General features: G+C 41.2%; 1 protein-coding gene across 6 annotated transcripts in view; it reads right to left on the bottom strand.

The window, feature by feature from the left end:
• Window positions 1-3,434: 3,434 nt before the first annotated feature.
• The window catches only part of LOC132392676 (inositol polyphosphate 1-phosphatase-like), a 63,764-nt gene continuing 46,050 nt past the window's right edge, over window positions 3,435-21,148 (bottom strand). For all 6 annotated transcript variants that reach the window (XM_059966881.1, XM_059966877.1, XM_059966880.1 and 3 more), the window contains 2 exons: window positions 11,317-11,491; window positions 3,435-5,142 (listed from right to left, as the gene is read on the bottom strand). In XM_059966881.1, the coding sequence (XP_059822864.1) occupies window positions 4,596-5,142; window positions 11,317-11,491 (722 nt within the window). In that variant the 3' untranslated portion in view covers window positions 3,435-4,595. The remainder of the gene's footprint in view (window positions 5,143-11,316; window positions 11,492-21,148) is intronic.

Here is a 21,148-nt window from a genome sequence, read left to right as displayed (position 1 = left end):
AAAAACCAGTCACCAATTGGCAGGACACTGAAGCAGGGACCCAATCGTAGACCAAGTACTGTGCCCACTGTGATATTTACTGAGTAGCAAATCCAGAGGGGCAGCAAAGTCAGCATCAAAGTTCAGGCAGAGATCAAAAGTTCCAGAGAAATCCAAAAACCAGAATCAGGCAGAGTCAATATCTGGACAGAGTTGAAATACAAATACTGGACAAGCTCAGGAAAACTCACTAGCACAAACTGACTACAAGCAGGTGACAACACAGGATTAAAGTACACTGAGCAATATAGGTGGAGCACAATGAGTCAGAAGTGGCAGCAAAACAGGTAATAACGAGAAACAGGTGAGAGCGGAGTACTCAGTAATACAGGGGCAGGAGTAGAGCAGGAGCGGGGCAGGAGCACATGGGATATACAAATCCACAGACTGGTGGCTTGGGGGAAAACACACAAAAAGACGAAGTTCAACTGGCGGTCCTGACACTAATTCACTGTTGACATGCAGGTGGGTGTCATGTATATGGGAGGGGTCACAATGCTCTTCACTGCTAGTCTACTCCGCCAGTATCATTTGAGGCACAATGGAAAACCAGTTCACAAGAGTGAACCATTGTGCAGTTTGCCCATGACCGCAGTGTGTCACTCATTTCATACGTGAAACATAACTATAGCAAGATCCATGCTGCCAGAAGGAATGAGATATGATTGGCAGTTCATAACATTTCCAATGGCTGGACTGTACAAGACGAATCTTGCAGCATCTACACGACAGACACCGAGACTTATGGTTCTCTCTGCAAGCTGCACAACCTTAACACCATGAGGAGCAGTCCTTGCCACTTATTGAGTGGCATGTAGTGAACAGCCGGAAGAGGCATTGGATGGGAAGGAAGTGGGGAATGATCCTGTACAGCTTTTTCTCCTGCCCTATTTTGTGGTTATCAAAGCAAAGGGCAACCCAGTTTCTTATTTACAAACCGTCATACGAGAGAGCGAAAATGTGGAGAAGATGTTGGGAAGTGAAGGTGGAATAGCTGGATTCATGTATGCAAGCTGTAGGTGTGAGTGGATGAGGTTGCAGCAGTTAATTAGAGCCAAGAGACTGACAGAAGTTGTTGCTGCTTGACAGGGCTGTGATGAATTGAGTTTTGTCTGAGGCTCGAGGTGAAGGTACTGTTTTATGATATTTTACATCAGAATCATTTAGATTACTTAGTGCGAGGTCATGGATTTTTATTTTGCAGCACTGCAGTGTGGTCTGTGGACTTGATCCTAAGAAAATAACTTACCCGGTTATCTGGTTAGAGAATGCTTGTGCTGGGACAATCTCCTGGTATCCATTACATTCAACAGATTCCTCCAACTTCATAGATCTTCTGCCAAAGCCTTCTGGAGCCATGGAAGCCACTCAATTCCATTTTATATTATTCCTCAAAGTTTCTGCAGGACATGCTCATTTCCTACACAAATGCAAGTGTTTTGCATGGTAGCACGGTGGTTATGGTGCTGGACTAGGATCCAGAGGTTTGAACTGTTGATCTGGATAATAAATTCCACTGTGGCAGCTGGAGAATTTAACCTCAAGTCAATAAACCTGGAATAAAATGAGAGTATCAATAATGGTGATTTAAAAATCTTCTGGACTGCAGTAGAAATCCATTCAGGAAGAAAATCCTTCATCCTAACGTAGTTTAATCCATATATATCTCTGGACCAACCAATATGGTTATTACTGACTTCCTTGTTCTAATTAACTAGAGACCCAACCACATCTCATAAGCAAATAAATAATTTAAAAACCCTGCAAATTAATAAATAATAAAATAACCTTTAAAACCTGTTCCACTCTCAGAGCACCACTCTTGTAAGAGGTGCTGTTTCACTGTAACTATTAACAATAATTATTTACCTATTCTGTCTGGGTAGCCTCCAACCTGATGGCATGAATATTGATTTCTCTTTCTGGTATGTTCTCTTCTTAATTTCCTTTTCCATTCATCCATCTCCACTCATTTCCTCCTGGGACTTAACCCTGCAAGCAGTCAAAGTACTACACCTGCCCATTCATGACCTCCCTCATCTACATTCAGGGCCCCAAACAGTCCTTCTAGGTAAGACCATCATTCACCTGCAAAGCTGCTGGGGTTGGCTATTGTGTCTAGTGATCCTGATGTGGTTTCCTCTACATTGGTGAGACCCGTTATAAACTGCAGGACTGCTTCGTCAAGCACCTCCGCGCCATCTGCCAAAAGCGGAACTTGCCAGTGGCCAAACATTTTAATTCCAATTTCCATTCCTCTTCCGACATGTTGGTCTGTGACCTCCTCTTCTGCCACAATAAGGCCACCATCAGGGTGGATGAGCAACACTTTATGTTTCATCTAGGTAGACTCCAACCTGATCACATGAATATTGATTTCTCCATGTAATAACATTTTTCCCTCCCTGTCTTCACTTCTTTTATTCCCCTCTCTGGCTTTTTACCTTTCTCACATGCCTATCACCTCCTCCTAATGCTCTTCTTCCTTCTCTTTCCCCTATGATCCATTCTCCTGTCCTATCAGGTTACATTCTCTCCAGCCCTCTACCTTTCCTACCCACTTGGCTTCACCTATGATCTTCTAGATATCCTCCTTCCCCCCCACTTTTTTTATATTCTCGCGTCTTTCCCCTTCTTTTCCAGTCTTGCAAAAGGGACTCGGTCTGAAACAGCGACCGGTCGTTCATTTCTATGGATGTTGCCTGACCTGCTGAGTTCCTCCAGCATCTTGTGTGTGCTGCTGCGAATTTCCCGCATCTGCAGAATTTCTCGTGTTTATAATTATTCACCTTGCAACTTTGCAGATGTGTGCAGTGAGATTAGCGCTGCTGACAAGCATTAACCATTATCGCAAGGAAACAGCAGAGTTGATGTCGTGCCTGCACTGCAGTCAGGGCAGGCATGTTATTTTTGTGTTGCAGTCTCGTGCTTGTCTTCAGGGCTATCACCTGTAGAACTAATAGCTGACTTGTACTCCATGAATATGAACTTACAGTCACATGTAGAAGCAAAAATTGTTCAAGGGTCAATCATAACAAAGAAGAAATATTTTAATACTTTTTATTTCATACTGAATCCCTTTGAAGACAGTTGATAGTCTGATCAGTAAATAGAAAAAAATAATTCCTCTTGTGGAGGAGTTAGTAGAATCTTTTTATTTGATTTAATTGCAGGCATTCATCCTTATTTGCTACTCTTTTAGTGGAGAACATGGTGGAATAGCGAATAGTTTCCAGATGTCCTCATGAGATGGAGTCTGAACTGAATTCAAGCTGGATTTATAGATATGACTAGATACCAGTGGACCCTCTCAACATATCAATTTTGTCAATGCATGGAAAGGTAGATGACAATGTGACCATCTTTATACCACCATATTGTCTGGTATAAAGATGGTCACATTGTCATCTACCTTTGAGTCAGCATGTAAATCCTTTCACAGCATCACACTATTGTTCATGGGAAGTTTGGAAATAGCAATTTGGAATTTGCACCTGAGATCATATCTTGAGTCTATAGGGTTGTCCTAGTTATCCTGCATCATCTGGATAGGAGTATTGCAAATCAAAAATGTGGGAGTTAAAAGGTCCTTGGTTTCAGCTTAGGGGACATGTATGCTGCGATTCGAAATAATGCTTCCAAGTTCAATCCCTGATGTGTGCTCTGTTTCCTAATCTTTTCCATTTAGTTATGGGGCACTGCAATTAGTTAGTACTTCAGATTCATGTGGAATTAAACAAAAGAAGTTGGCATTCCCTTTGTGGGACCAGTATTTGAAATTGCACAGCAGGGGTCTTGCAACAAGGTGGATCTTGTTTGCCAAAATACCTCGACACTTCAAACGTAATTCTTCATCTATCATCTAATAGGTAAATAATGTAAGATTCCATTTAACTGCAAGTATTATTATTTTATGATTGAGTTCATCAATTAAATAGTAGTATGTTTCTAATCTGAGCCAGAATCTCCACATAGCACAAAGCTTACATTAAGAATTATAGTTTTTAATGCATGTCCCAAGGTGTCCTAGACTGGACTCAGAATGAATCTGAGATGGACAGCTTCTAATAGACATTGGGGCATTTTAAACTGAGATACTTAGCTGTGACTTTTAAATTCATTTTAAAATCTGAACTTCTAGCTACAGCTTTTGTGTAACTCAACACGAGCACCCTGACCTGACCATTAACTGAAAATCAAATTGTGAACAGTGCAAGTTTATTATAAAAACAGTGAATTGATGCAAGGTTCTCTATATTGCCAAGTTTCTGGCTTGGAATACTTGTCATCAAAAATATATTCACTTAAACACCTGAAATACAGCTTTTATAGTGTTAAGGGATACATCAGCTTGGAATTTTGTTTCCATCCTGCCACATTTTACTTGTGTTTAAACAAACATTAAGAGCCTGGCTGTGACGTGATACTTTGGTTTTGTTTTATTGCTGAGTCATGTGAAGTCCAAACTTGGAACACAAGCCATGGATTGAGTACATATTAACAACTTAGGTATGCTTTCTTCAAATGGAATGCCAGTTACAAGGTGGCCAGCGAGATCAGGGGCGCACACTTGAAATGATGTTCATAATGGTGTCCAAATGCTTGCGACATCTATAAGCTACCAAGCCTCCCTTATTGGCCCATCTGTCTGACCCTGTAGCCCCATCCACTGGTGTGTTATACACCAGCTCAGGAAGTTCATCTAGATTGCCATCTTTTCTTCTTTTCAAGTATTCTCGAAAGTCTACCATGCCTCCTCCCAGGGACTTCAGTATAGCATGCGGAGCACAGCAGTCCCATTTGAAAGTGGTATCCTCCGACAAAAGGTAGACACTGACAAAACCTTGCACGGCACAGAGGCTCTTGTAGCCAGCACCTGCAGCGTAGTACAGCCGTAGCTTCGATAATGCTGACTTAATGCTCTGGCTTTCACTTGTGCTAATGACAGCTGACAGATCATTGTCTCTGTCTGGCATCTTCTCCTTCTGCCTTGGGACTTCACCCTGATCGTCACCTGCTTGAGAAGCTGTGTTCACACCAACTTGTAGTGAACATATATTGATGCCTTGATATGAAAGGCCCCAGAAATACTGTCCACTCCACCTAGGAAGAAATAACAACATCAAATGGAATTAAAAAATTTTGATTTAGTTAAATAGAAAAACCATACATCAGAAAGGAAGGCCAAGTTTTCATTTTCTTGGCAACACATGCAAAATGCTGGGGGAGCTCAGCAGGTCAGGTAGCATCTATGGAAAACAGTACAGTTGGCGTTTCAGGCTGAAACCTTTCAGCAGGACTGGAGAAAAAAAGAGGAGTAGATATAAAAAGTGAGGGAGGGGAGAGCTTGTTAGGTGTAACCGGGAGAGGGAGGGATGAAGGAAAGAGCCAGGAAGTTGATTGGGCTAGAGAAGGGGGAATCTAATAGGAGAGGACAGAAGGCCATGGACAAAAGTAAAAGGGGTAGGACCACCAGAGGGAGGCAATGGGCCGACAAGGAGATAGGGTGAGAGGGAGAAAAGGGGATGGGGAATGGAAAAGTGTGTGGGGGGTGCACGACCAGAAGTTTGGGAGATCAATGTTCATGCCATCAGGTTGGAGGCTACTCAGACAGAATATAAGGTATTGTTCCTCCAACCTGAGTGTGGCCTCATCACGACAGTGGAGGAGGCCATGGACTGACATATCAGAATGGGAATGAGAAGTGGAATTAAAATGGGTGGCCACTGGGACATCTCACTTCTTCTGGCAGACGGAGTGTAGGTGCTCTGCGAAATGGTCTCCCAATCTATGTCAGGTCTCACCGATATACAGAAGGCCACACTGGGAGCACTGGACACAGTAAGTGACCCCAATATTCTCACAGGTGAAGTGTGGCCTCACCTGGAAGGACTGTTTGGGGCCCTGAATGGTGGTGAGGGAGTAGGTGTAAGGGGCTGGTGTAGCACTTGTTCCGCTTGCAAGGAGAAGTGCCAGGAGGGACTCTCTTTGATTTTCATTTTCTTGAGCCTGTTCCATAAGAACTTTGAAAATGAGAGCAGGATTGGGCCATATGAGCCTTTAAAATTCTCTACCATTTGGTAAGATCACAGCTGATTTCATCATTCGTTTCACCTCTTCTTTCCAGCCTGTTTCCCTGGATCCTTTATTTTTCTGCAGTTCAAAAAGGGAATAACTTCTGCCCAACAATTCACCACAGCTGATCGGTAGTTTAAATCTATTTGCCCTCCTTGATCCCCTACCCCTTACTATCATTGTCTAACAACAAAAGTAAACAAAATTGACCAAAAACAGTTTGTTTTGAAATTATTAATGTTCTTCACATTTATTTTTTCAACACCATGAGTGTATTAGATGAATTTTGCAAATGATTTCTAGTCTGTTAAGGACATTAACCTTTCTGTGGCAAAAGAGACTAGGCATCCATTATTTCCACTGTAACAATATACAGTATTGATTTTACACCATATACTGATGCTGCTTGCATAAATACATCAATTCATAGTATTTGACAAGCATAAAAAGGTACTTAGCAATTTTTTTTGGGTGATATTTCCCATTAATAACTTTACTAAAAAACAATTTGCATATAACTTGTAACAAAGTGGCTCTCTTTGCTTTTCTTCCATGGTCCACTCTCCTCTCCAATCAGATTCCTTCTTCTTCAGCATTACCTCTTCCAGCTATCACCTCCCAGCTTCTCACTTCATCCCCGTCCCCCACCCCCCCCCCCCATCTTCCCCCTCACCAGTTTTCACCTATCTCTTGCCAGCTTGTAGTTCTTCCCCTTCTTATTCGGAGTTCTTCCCCCTTCCTCTCCCCTCCTGATGAAGGGTCTCAGCCCAAAACATCTAATGTTTATTCCTCTCCATAGATGCTGCCTGATATGCTGAGTTTTTCCAGCATTTTGTGTCTCTTACTTGCAGATATGCTGTACTTTTGGATGACATCCCAATTTGTTTCACAGAGACAAATTCAGAAAGAAAAGCAAAATCTGGAAGAATACCCAAAATATTGGTTCAACAATTAGGTTTTAAAGGTACTAAAGGGGGAGAAATGGTTTGGATGAGAAATTTCACAACATGAGATCCATCCAGATGAAGGCTCTGTCTCTCCAAGTAGTCATAATGAGTGAAGATGAGTGGAGTGGCATATTATCTATGATGAAGTGTGGTTAACTTTGATAGTATCCTTTCTCAATCTCTCTTTTATGTTTTTGTCCGTAGATGTATTATTTAAAAGATAATAAAAACAATAGACATTCAGTGGCCAATACCTCCTGCTACTGAGTGTATGTTCATGGTCTTCTCTTGTTGTCGACCATCTAATTCAAGATTAGATTTATATGCATTCAGGGATGCTCTTCTGCACACCACTACTATAACATAAGGTTATTTGAGTTACCGTCTCCTTCCCGTCAGCTTGAACCAGTCTGGCCATTCTCCTGATGACTGTTGTTAACAAGCCATTTTTACCCACAGAACTACTCCTCACTGGATTGTTTAACTTTTGTTGTTTTATACCATTCTCTGTAAATCTACAGACTGTTGTGCATGAAAATCCCAAGAGATCAGCAGTTTCTGAGATACCCAACCAACAACCATTCCTTGGTCAAAGTCACTTAGATCATATTTCTCTCCATTCTGATGTTCAATCCGAACAACAACTGAACCCCTTGACTATATCTGTATGCTTTCATGCATTGAGTTACTGCCACATGACTGGTTGATAAGATATTTGCACTAACGAGCAGGTGTATAGATATACCTAATGAAGTGTCCACTGTGTATTTGCATGTTGTTTAAAATCCACCATGCGTTGTAATTGTTCCAAATGCATTGGGATGATCCCAGTTGATCATGCCATCAAATAGATGAGTAGGGAGGAAGGATGAATTTGAGCATCTTTATGTTGGTACTATGATTATGTTTTGGCAATAAAAAACAGGTTTCAGTAAGCACATTGCTTCTTCAAAATACAGCAGTCATTTCAATGACTGTTGTTCTTTTTTGTAAGGATTTAATGTTTGCTGGTAAACATGTTTAAACATTTAATGTTTAATGGAATAAAACAGCTCCTTATAACAGCAATGGAATTGAAAGTAGCAATGGTAAATTCAAATTACAAACATTTTTTCAAGAACAGGGATTTTTTTAAAAAAATGCAAAGTTGTATTTAGGATTTTGTAGTATGGTCTACACACTTAAAAACAGGTTTGCACTACACTTATTTCAACTTGTCCTGGAGTTTTGTTAGCAAGAGATCATCTAATATACATTGGCTTTATCTTGAGTGGTAGACATACAGATGCTCACTAATTCTCCTGGCAATGATGAATTCTCACCCTGCCTCCCTCCAGAGATACTTTTGGAATCCAGTGATAGGCAGTGTATCTAAGGAAAGGACTGATGTCTTCCCTCATGTTATAACTGGCGTGATGATTATACAGTGACATTACCAGAGTGCAGCACTCCCTCGGGTGAGGTTAGATGTAGTGATAGAGTCTGATGTCCACCTTTCTAAAAATGAGAAGGAAATGTATCTTGTCCTGCCTTCCCTGTGTCAGTGTCATTGTTGGTGCTGGCAGTTATTATGAATGCTCAGTTCTCATTTAAAGACTAAACAGTAGATAAACTCTAATGATATTACAAGAGCACCATCTACTGTCCTTACGACAGACTAGCATTGTGTATTTGGACTTATTCTTTTATTTTCAATGTTTAGGTATTAATACATTTCACAAAGTTCTTAACCTTTCTTGCAAGACTTTCACTCTTGCCATAGCGTTCTTTGATTCTATTTTCAATGGAGGTGTTGTCTGAGCCAGCAGAGGATAAGGCCAAGGGAGGCAAAGATTCTCCAATGAGTATTTGCGGGAAAGGGAAGGAAAGATGCACTAAAGGGTTGGAGGATAGTCAGGCAACAAAGATGAGCCAACTAGACTAATAAATTTCACCTTCTTGTAGTGTTGGAAATAACATATTGGAACCAAAATAGGTCATATGGCATATTGAGAAATAAGAGTGAAGTGGACAACAGAAAGGAGCTCCAGAAGGTACAAATCCTCTGCCACCATCCCTGGCAGTGTGTTTCATGCACCAAAGCACAGTGGCTTAAAAGAATATACAAAGCTTGCTCTCATGTAACTAGTATGAGTTACTATAACATATACCAGACATGTGAATGACTTGAGCCTTGAACACTGAGGAAGATGAAGCCTACAACTTTGAGGGATGAGATAACATTGATTAACAGGCTTTGCCCATCTTGGCTCCAGCCAAAGAATCTGAGATGATCATATTCTTCAAGGTCTGTGATTTCAAGTTTTCATGTGTTAGTGATTGACATTAATTGCACTGCCCCACACCCTGATGATTTCCTCAGACCTCATCTTTCAATCATCACTTGATCATCTGCCCAGCTCTTCCAAGTCTCTCCTTAACCCATCTTGCCAGTGTAAACAATCTAATCAAACAACTAGCCCACATATCCTCTACCACTCTCCATATCTTTCCCATCTCACCAATCATTTCCACAGCTGACCCCCCCCCCCACCACCCCATGCCTTTCTACTCATCACCCACAAACAGATTGTCTCCTCCACCCTGGTGATCCCACCATAATTCTGCCACAATCCACCCCTCCCATTCCACACACTCCCTCTCAATCATTCCTTTTCCACTCGCATCCTCTGCTGATCAACATTTGCATGCAACCTCCAGTTTCCACAAGGGTGGATAACTGCAGTAGAAGAGCTTTTTGACTATGTCTGCCAAGGGCCTTGCAAATGGTAGAGTATTGGGATGAGTGGTTTTTATAATGAACTGGTTTAGGCTCCTTCTGCAATGCCAGTGTAGTATGTATATAGCATTTCCTCAACCAATTGATTTTTATTACCTTCCAGGGATGATATTCATTTTAACTTTGGGGACAGAAACATAATAACAATTGAGACAGTAAACTTTGATCTAACAGGGAGAAGAAAGATTGGTTGAGCACAATGAAACATAGCAATATGAAAGTTATTAAGTAATGGCCCTTCATTTAGTCTGCTCTGCCATTCAATGCAATTATGACTTATCTACCCTTTCAATTCCATTTTCCTGCTCTCCCTTGTTGGCTTTTGTGTCCAGAAAATTGTCAATATCCTTCTTAAATATTTTCAGTGATTTGACTGCCACTCCCTCTCTAAGGGAGAATTCCAGGGGTTCATCAGCTTTGAGGGAAGAAATTTCTCCCCAACTCAGACCTACCTAGGTGCACCAGGTTAATGCACCTTCAGACTTCAATGGAGTAATGCTAATTCAATTGATTCCATAAGGGACTATCGTGATTTGATCTGCCACCTTCTGCGTCTGCTTACACCCACAGATCCCTTACCACCCTCCTGTTATCGTCAATGGTATGAAATGGCTGGCTATTCGCTTCCCTGTTGGGAACTAAGTTGAAATTACTCTAATATCTCAAATCAACCTAGTGAGAAATTGAGAAAACCACAGACAATCTTTCTTCCTCTCATCTGTTCATAATCAGTTTGCTGTAAGTTTGAACCCACATATATATGTCATAATTGTTAAAAAATTTGTGGTAACAGTGCTGAGGATCAGCCGTGATATGTCAGTGCAATGCATTACAAAGCAGAACTCATGGAGTCATACACACGGAAATAGATCCTTCAGCCCATTTGGTTTATGTTGAACAAGAAAAGCCCAGTAGGCTCAGCAGTGTTTGGCCCATAACTCTGTAAATTTTTACTATCCATCTGCATGTCAACTGCTTTTTAAAAGCTATCGTTGCACCTGCCTCAGCCATTTCATCTGGCAGCACATTTCACATACATACCACCCTCAAAAGAAGTTGACCTTCAAGCTCCTATTAAATCTTTCCCCTCTTACTCTAAACCTACACCTTCCAGTTCTTGACTCTCCAGCCTTGAGGAAAAAATTGAGTACATTCACCCTGTTTACCTCCCTCATTATTTTATGCACCTTGAGACAATCACCTCTCAATCTCCAAAGAATAAAGTCCTAACTTGTCCAACTGCACTCATAAATCAGTCCCTCACATCCTGGCAACAGAACTATAAACCTTTTCTGCACTGTTTCTAAGTTTAATAATACATTTTTTATAGCAAGGTGACTAAACTGTACACAATATTCCAAGCGTGGCCTTACCCGCATCTTATACAACTACACAATGACTTCCAAACTTTTATACTCATGCTCTGACCGATGAAGGCCAGCTTGTCAAAAGCCTTCTTCACCACTGACTGCTTACCTGAGACTGTCTGGGTCACGGGTTACAAATGGCTGGTTGATGACACCCATTATTGGCAGCCCAGAACTTCGGTTGTACACTCCAATTAGAATAGTTACACACTGAAGGCCTTTGGAGTATATTCCATCTTCTGACTTCTCGTCAGCATATCCTTTTATGTACTGAAATGTTGAGTCTGAAGAGACAAGAACATTTTTGCAAACAAAAAAATTGATTTATCTTCACACACCTCAAAGAACTGCTGAAGCCTAAAATCGGAATTAAAAATAGAAACTGCTAGAGATACACAGCGGATCAGGCTTACAAAGAGAAACACAATTTTTGAAAGACGGTTGGACTAGTTACATGGATAAGAAACATTTAGAGGGATCTGAACCAGAAGCTATCAAATGGGATTAGGTTGGATGAGCATCTTAGACCAGAGGGCTTGCTTCCATGCTGGGTTACTTTATGCCAATAATATCTTTGGCTGAGCAACTTCATCAGAACCTTCATATTGGAAGGTAAGACTGACATTGACAGCTGCCCTCCTGGCCATGTCCTAATGTCTTATTAGTGGCAAAACATAAAGAAATTTATTTTGATCTTAACTTCCACATTAGGTAATCCAGTCCTATTTTATCAGAGAAATTCCCTTTGTTCCACTCATTCCCATTCCCAACCTTCACCGCAAACTAATCTGTTTCTTTCTGGTTGTTTTGCAGGGTTCTGGACCGAAGGTTTTATCTGTTTCTCTCTCCACAGATGCAACCTGATCTGCTGAGCATTTCCAGCATTTTCTGTTTTAACGAGTAAAGTTGTATCAGGATATTGTCAGAGGTATAATTTAACAACCAATGAATAGTTCTTAAAATTTGCTCATGGAATTTTCCTTTGGGTACGATAACAAAGGCAGATCATACTTGGAGAAGCTGGTTCATAAAGGTGATTTTTTTTGGGACAATAGACAGCAGCCAGGGCTAAAAAAATAAGGATGGTGGAGGTCAGAAGTTTGTGACTCATGCCTTTAAATGTGTTGTCTACCATAGTCTCACGGAGAAACAAGTCAGAAATAAATGGCTAAATTTATGCATATTGTATTTGATTCATATGATCAATCTGCTGTAGCCTTCAGGGAGTGTGCTGTATCCTTTGGATTTTATTGAGAATATTTATACCAATTAAAGATTTATCTCTACTCAGTGGTCATTGCTATATCAGATGAAGACATATTAGCTTTATTGCCACATGTACATCGAAACATCAAAACACACAGTGAAATGTGTCATTTAACTTCCGAAGATGTTCTTGGGGCAGCCTGAATGTGTCACAATGCCTCCGGCACCAATATAGCATCACATTGTATATGCAGAGTTTTTATATATCTGTATAGGTCGCTGGCATTGAATTCTCCTCCCCACAGCATGACAATTCTCTCATGCTATGACGTAAGTTCATTGACCACTCTGATAAATAGAAGCAAAATTTCCTACTAGGGATGACATTCAAATGTTCAAAAAGCCTGGAAGTAGTCTATCCGTTAACCACTTGCACTGCAATTTTGTTTGTCATTTTTTATTATAAATTATGCTCTCCTAAATATGAAGCTCATAGAAACATATAAATTTATAGGGTCAATATTAATGAATGTAATCAGTATGTGCACTCCACACGGAGGACTCAGTGGTGCAAATCTACACCTGGGTTTGAACAAACTACAGTCCAGAAAATATATCTCATTTTGCATCTGATGACATTCATGGTGCCTTTCAGTTACAATATTTAACCACTGTGAGACATACCAATAAAATATCCTTACAAATAAATTTGAACATCAAAGAACTGCAGATTTTGGAAGAACCTGATGTGAAACATTAACTCTGTTTTGCTTTCCGCAGATGCTGTGAGCCTGCCGAACATTTTTAGCTTGTTCTGTTTTTATTTTAAATAAATCCGACACACTGAGGATGGAGGAAGCCATTACCAATGTTTTTACAGTCATTACATGAATTACGTGATTATTACAGCCATTGTACCCATTGAGTCCAATACAGCAATCTCATTCATATTCTACATGGGGGTCAGTGACCAGTGGTGTTCCGTAGGGATCTGTTCTGGGACCCCTCCTCTTTATGGTTTTTATAAATTACCTGGATGAAGAAGTGGGGGGGGGGGGGGTTGCTGATGACACAAAGGTTGGGGGTATTGTGGATAGTCTAGTGGGTTGTCAGAGGTTACAGAGGGACATCGATAGGATGCAGATCTGGGCTGAGAAGTGGCAAATGGACTTCAACCCTGATAAGTGTGAAGTGGTTCATTTTGGTAGGTCAAATTTGAAGACAGAATATATTATTAATGGTAAGACTCTTGGCAGCTTGGAGGATCTGAGAGATCTTGGTGTCTGTGTCTATAGGACACTCAAAGCTGCTGCGCGGGGTGACAGTGTTATTAAGAAGGCGAATGATGTGTTGGTATTCATCAGCTGTGGGATTGAGTTCAAGAGCTGTGAGGTAACGTTACAACTATGCGAGACTTTAGTCAGACCCCACTTGGAGTACTGTGTTCTATTCTTGTCACTCACTACAGGAAGGATGTGGATACTATAGAGAGAGTGCAGAGGAGATTTTCAAGGATGTTGACTGGATTGAAGAGCATGTCCTATGAGAATAGATTGAGTGAATTTAGCCTTTTCTCCTTGGAACAATGGAGGATGAGAGGTGACCTGATAGAGGTGTAGAAGATGATGAGAGGCATTGATCATGTGCATAGCCAGAAGCTTTCTCCCAGGGCTGAAATGGCTAATACAAAGGAACATAGTTTTAAGGTGTTTGGAAACAAGTACAGAGGGGATGTCAGGTGTAAGTTTTTCACTCAGAGAGTGGTGGGTGCATGGAATATGCTGCCAGAAGCAGTGGTAGAAGCAGATTTAATAGGGTCTTTTAAGAACCTCTTAGATAGGTCTAGAAAAATAGAGGACTTTACGCTAGGGAAATTCTAGGCAGTTTCTAGAGTAGGTTACATGGTTGGCACAACATTGTGGGCTGAAGGGCCTGTAATGTGCTGTAGATTTCTGTGTTCTATATGCTCATCATTCTCTGATTTTTTTCTCCCAGTCTCATTATTTTTGTTTTTTTAATCTTTAACTGCCCCTTGAAAGTAAAACTAATCATTATCTAGGGCACCAGGAGTCCACTAAGGGCATCACCAGGATGTGCCAGAAGAAACTTTGCTTCTTTTGTTTCTTTTAATTTGCACAATGTATCATTTAACAGAGTTCTATAAAATAGATTTATTACACCCGTTAAATTTTATATTTTCAAAAACCTCATTGATCATGGCTTCTTGCATTCAATACCTTGTTCTCAGACAAGGCCAATGCCAACCATCACTCACCACCAGGAATTCCTAATCCTTTTTAAGATTCTATTCTTTCTTCAAAGTTCAAAGTAAATTTATTATCAGATTACATGTACTCTGTATGTCATATATACAACCCTGAAAATCATTTTCTTGCGGGCATACTCAGCAAATCCAGCAATCTTAATAGAATCATCGAAAGACCGCAACAGGTTGGACAAACAACCTGTGAAAAAGATAACAAATGGTGTGAATACAAGAGAAAAATTAATTAATAGGCAAATAAATAATAAATAAATATCTCTGCACCTTCTCAGCAACATGAAACATGTTTTTCAATTTTCTCTAGACCTAATTACAAGTTATTGACCTGAAACATTAATTTGATTTCTCTGAGTACTGCTGAGTATTTCCAGCATTTTTCATTTCAGAGATCTGACTAAGCTTAGTACTCTGTACAAAGTGTTATGACATTCTGAAATTATATTTCCTTGGGAATCAATAAAACTACTCAGAGAAGTAATTACAGAATTCTTGGCACTTTCCAAAGCACGACATACAAATCACCTTTATTTACAAAACTATGCTGTGATTCTGAATTGTCCCCCCTTGCTGTGAATGGGGACACCTCTTTTTCCCTTATTAGGGAGAGAGAGAGCCTGTGTTACATCAAATTACCGGGTGAACAAGTAGTCTTTTGGGTACTGAACTCTGTCGCTATGGAATGCTTTGGAATGTCCCAAGAATTTTCTCATTATTACTCTGAGTAATATTTTGGACCTGATATTACACCCAGAATCCCATAATGCATCTTAATGAGCTATCCCTATCCATTTAGGTAACTGATAGTCTGAGTACATTCCAGGGATGAGTACCTAGACATGTGTTACAAGCCGTAGGACTGAAATGTGTCTAAAGTCATACGGTTTTTTGCTGGTGGGGGAGGGGGATCATTGCTTTGCTGCTGCTTATGTGAGGGAGGAAGGAGCTGGGGGGGCAGCTTTGGGTTTCTAACATTTAACTGTCATTCTTTCTTTGGGAAACTCCTCTGTTTTCGTGTATGTTTGCTAAGAAAAAGAATTTCAGGATGTATATCGAATACATTTCTCTGACATTAAATGAACCTTTCTATTGAAGTCCAGCGCTCTTTCTCCCAGAGACTAAGTTCCTTCCACCGAGTCACAGTCACAAAGAACAGTAAAAGATGCAAGCTTGCTAGTAGAAAATTATTATTGTGACCTAGCATGGTCTCCTTAAGCTAGGCCCTGTGTCCATTTGCTACATACCTTTAAGGAAGGTTCCATCGGAAAAGAGAACAGTGCCTTTTGTAAAAACTGATTGTATAATGTATAATTTCAAGATATTGAAAGCTCTGTATTGGCAATGAAGAGATTTCAGACTTTGACATTTATATGGAATGTTCCTGTAAAGGGGATTGTCCACTGTACTCGAGATTAGAGTCAGAGCTTTCACCAAGTCTCTGAAGTTTCAAAAGATGTGTAGGACTGAGGTGATTGAATTAGATGTGCATAGCAGCACCATTAGTCAGAGGATCAGTTTATTTTCAGTCTTCTCTCAATAATCTGTTGATGTCTGAAATTTCTCTAGTCAGGCACAGATGGGGGTATAAGGCAATTTCTATGTGCTGGAATGGAACAGCTGAGGTGACATATTCAGGAACAGTGGATTAAAATTCCTCACTCACAAGTCATTTCAGCATGTGAGGTGTTCATAGTATTTAAATACGCTTCCTGGACAGAGCAGCAAGGCCCGCAGCGCAGCTCATTTCCACTACAGTTGTTAAATAATTTCTCTGTGCTGAGTGACAGTATCAAGCCTATATGTTATTATTTTGTAACTAAAGAATTTGGATTTGGTCCATATAGACCAGAACCAAAATCTAATCTGCATTCCAGAATTCTGACCTGTTTTTGTCAACATCATGGAGAAGGGAGAAGGAAATACATCATGGGATTCTTTATAACATTCTAATTACTTGTTTTTGGCAACTTTAGACTTTGTCAGTCCTATCAAATATTGCAGAGATGTTAACTGAGATACAACTAAGATCTGAGGGTAGGACTTGACAGGACATGATAAATTAGATTCTGGCACTTTCATAACGTGAAGTTTTACTGTCATCTGGAGTTCAATATCCATCATCAGACCACCGTGTTTACATCAAAATTATGAAGTTTATTCAAGTGTGGCCTGGAATTTCACAGCTGGACAAAAAAGTTTGCAAATTCTCTGCTTACCTTAAAAAAGATCAGTAACAAGATTATCATCAACATCCCAATGTGAATTGCAGCTCATTTCTGTTGAGTCTGAGCACAACTACATAACTACATATCGATTAAATAAAAGCATGCATGTGGGAGATAGCTTTAACTGATGTATTCACATGAGAGAGAGAGAGACAGAGAGAGAGAGAGGGAGAGGGAGAATGGCACCTCTGGACCTGTGGAGTGGCATCAGGTTTGGCAGGTCCCTTGTCAACGATAACATTCTTGTCATGCCTCTGGACCTGTGGACTGGCATCAGGTTTGGCAGGTGACTTGTCTGAGACAACATTCTCAGTTTCCAGTGTCACGCTGCTGTCAGTGACGTCATCATTGAGAGGTAATGTGTCTACCTTGTTCGGAACCAGTCAACTCAATTATGTTCTTTGGTTGACCATCCAGTGTCTGGTCCACATGATGTCCCCATGTCTGATCTCCAACACCGACTGTGTACATCAGTGGTCCAGTACTCATGGCTATCCTACCGGGCGTCCACTTGTCTTTTTAGTAATCACGCACTAGAACTTCCTGTCCAAGCTCAAACCTCCTTGCTGCTTCACTTGGCGATTCTGTACTTCTCTCTGGAGGTCTGGTTTCAGAAGGTCTATGCAAGGTCTCAAATTCTTGCTCATGAACTACATTGCATGTGTTTGATTTGTTGTCGCATGAGCAGAGTTCCAAAACGCAAAAGGGAAGTTGTCCACCTTGCGCTGTAGAGAAATGTCCTCCTTGTCCATCGCTTTAAAGGACTATTTGAAGGTTTGGATAAACCTTTCAGCTAACTAACAGAGGGCAGTGCTTAGGACGATGACGCCTAATGGCAACTCCTTTGCTTGCATCTTCGGAAACAGCTCTATTTCTATCTTTAATATCTCCTTTTTTCCCTTTCAAGGTTCTTTTGAAGACCCTGACTTGGAGTTACATGCTGACTTCAGCTCTTAGTGGGAATGGGACTCGCTCCCAGGGTCTCATGACCGGCTGCTTTTCGATTTGCCAAGGATGTGGCTTCAGGGAGCCGGATTTTCATGGCTCTGGAGGTGGGTGATTCAAGGTCGATCCTGCCACCTGGAGTGTCATGGGGGTACACGGAAGATTGAAAGCAGTGAGCTGGCTGCTAGTTGTGTGCCCAGAGACCCGAGTTCTTTGGGCACAGAGCTCGGAAAAAGTGACAGAACAGATTTTAACATCATATATTGGCAAGTTGTTTGCTATGTCTCCCCCCTTGCTGTGAATGGGGACACCTCTTTTTCCTTTATTAGGGAGAGAGAGAGCCTGTGTTACATCAAATTACCGAGTGAACAAGTAGTCTTTTGGGTACTGCAAGTCTGTGACTTTATTGATGTTTTACTGCATGTTTGAGAGCTCAGTGGAGAATGCAGATGCTTTTTTGCTGGTGGGGGAGAGGGGCCATTGCTTTGCTGTTGTTTATGCATGGGAGGGAGGAGTTGGGGAACTTTGGGGTTCTGACATATAACTGTCATTCATTCTTTAGGGCTCTCCTCTGTTTTCATGGATGCTTGCAAAGAAAAAGAATTTCAGGATGTATATTGTATACATTTCTCTGACATTAAATGTACCTATTGCAACCTATTGACTTTAAGGGTGCATTTTGAACTTTGTGGCATCCTGAACAGCTTTTGGCCAAGTTTTCAATCTGCTCATCTATTCCCAGCCAACACACTGTACCTAGGTGTCCTTCATGAAGATTTTCTAACACTCTGGTGTGCAGGTTAGAGGAAGCCACAACACGAAATTGACACATTAGCATTTTTTGACAGACCAACAGTGGTCTTGTCTTGGTGAGAACTCTGGAAACATAGGGTTACCATGAGCTGGCCATCCTTGTATGGTGATTTCATAGACTTTTGACAATGTTGGATGATTCCTTGTTTAAAAGCTTAGTTAAAGTCTGTCCCAAGCCTTATAGGCTCATCAGGCCGGGGCTTATTCCGGTTTCCATGGCCTGAAGTGACTGAGAGTATGAGACCACCCCCCCCCCCCCCCCCGGGTGGAATGCCAGTCTATCATGAGGTTAACTCCCAGCATTTTGTCGGTGCCCATTTTCAGCTGGGTGGACTGGAGCAGTGTGTGGTTAAGTGCCTTGCTCAAGGACACAACACGCTGCCTCGGCTGGGGCTCGAACTCATGACCTTCAGCAACTGGTCCACCAATGCGGTGTGCAATACTTCTGCTGGGTCGCAGTATGAAGACTTTTCTTCTTCAGTTACCAGTAGTGGAAGATGTGACAAGCCATCAGTGTTGCTGTGTTGTTTGGTATTCTTGAACTCTTAAGTTATATGAGTGGGATCCTAGGAATAGTGTCCAATGTTGTAACCAGGTAGCAGGTATCACTGGGATTCCCTTCCTGGGATTGAAAATGGACACAAGGGGCTGGTGGTCTGTCAGTAGAGTAACTATTTGCAGTGGAACTTCTTTATTCCCCATACTAGACTAAGGGCCTCTCAGTCGATCTGTACATAGTTGCATTCCACGCTCTTCAGTGATCTTGAAGCAAATGCAATTCAGTGTTCAGATCCATGTCTCATATTGTGTGACAAAACAGCTCCAATCCCATAAGGGGACACATTGCTTGTTGATTTGATGGGCAGGGATGGGTCTAATGGGTGAGCAGTTCATCGGATATTATTAGTCTCTTTATTTCCTTGAATGTTCTTTTACATCTTTCTGACCATTCCTACTTTGCTCTTGTCTGTACTAGTGCAATCAGTGAATGCAGCACTGTAGCAATGTTTGAGAGAAACTGGTAGTAGTAGTTTACAAGGCCCAAGTATAAACTGAGTTGCAGCACATTTTCTGGTTTGGAAAATCTTCCATCCTTTCTTGTGACATCTGTAAGCCAGGCTTGTCAATGACGTGTCCACAATATGAGATTTCAATCTCGAAAAACTCATAATTCTCTCTCTTTGCGTGCAGACCATACTCACTCAGTTACTTCCCTCCATTGAGGACATTTATAGCAGCAGGTGCAGAAAGAAGATCAAGGGGGGCACCAGTCACCCCAACCATAAACTGGTTCAGCTGCTTCCACCTGGCAAGTGGCACCACAGCATTAAACCCAGGACCAATAGGCTCTGGGACAGCTTCTCTCTACAAGCCATTAGATTTACAAATTCACATGTCTGTACATTGCAACGGAGTCATAATGCAAAGATTTTTACTCCCTCATGTAGTGGGATGGATGTAAGATTTAAATAAATTCAAATTCTTTAACAAGATTTTGGAAGTGTTCATCATTCTTGCCAGTCACGATGATGTCATCAAGGTAACGTTGTGTTCCTGAGATATCTTGGAGCAGTTGGTCCATTCCTCTTTGCCAAATTGCTGAGCTGATGTGACGATTATCCTGGAACAGTCCCTTGTGAGCGTTGATTGTGATGAATCCTGCCTTCCCTTTCTTGATCATCTGGACAATGGGCATGGCCCAATCAGTCCACTCAACCTTGGAGAAAATTCCAGTTGCTTCCAAGCTCTGCAGTTTAGCATTCACTTTAGAACGTAGTGTGTAAGGCACTGGACGTACTTTATGGAATCTTGGTGTTGCTGTTTCATCCAGTTCAATTCAGGCCTTCATGCCCTTGAGTTTACTAATCTTCTTCTCAGACACCTTCTCATCAGCATTAAGCAGCTGTGCTAGTCTCTGGTCAGTGCTGCCATTTGGGCTGCTGTTGCCTGTTGATGTCACACTGAGAGCTTTGATTGAGTGCCAGTCTAATTGGATTTTTCTCAACCATTCACATCCAAAAAGTGTTGGTCCTCGAGTTTTCAATACATAAAGCTCTAACTGTTGTTTTTAAAAAGCAAACACGCGGAAATCTGCAGATGCTGGAAATTCAAACAACACACACAAAATGCCGGTGGACTAGAGCAGGCCAGGCAGCATCTATAAGGAGAAGCACAGTCGACATTTTGGGCCGAGACCCTTCGTCAGGACTAACCGAAAGGAAAGAGAGTAAGAGATTTTAAAGTTTTCAAATTTTAAATTTGAGATTTGAAAGATTTCAAATCTCTTACTACCTTTCCTTTCAGTTAGTCCTGACGAAGGGTCTCAGCCCAAAATGTTGACTGTGCTTCTCCTTACAGATGCTACCTGGCCTGCTGTGTTCCACCGGCATTTTGTGTGTGTTGTTCTAACTCTTGTGTTTGGCCTCCATATGTCACCTTCACTTTCCATTTGCCTTTGGAGGACACTTTTT

Source organism: Hypanus sabinus, chromosome 4, assembly GCF_030144855.1.
Source record: "Hypanus sabinus isolate sHypSab1 chromosome 4, sHypSab1.hap1, whole genome shotgun sequence".
Classification (NCBI taxonomy): domain Eukaryota; kingdom Metazoa; phylum Chordata; class Chondrichthyes; order Myliobatiformes; family Dasyatidae; genus Hypanus; species Hypanus sabinus.
Note: the sequence above shows the minus strand (reverse complement) of the source record. Positions and strands in the feature narration are given on the sequence as shown.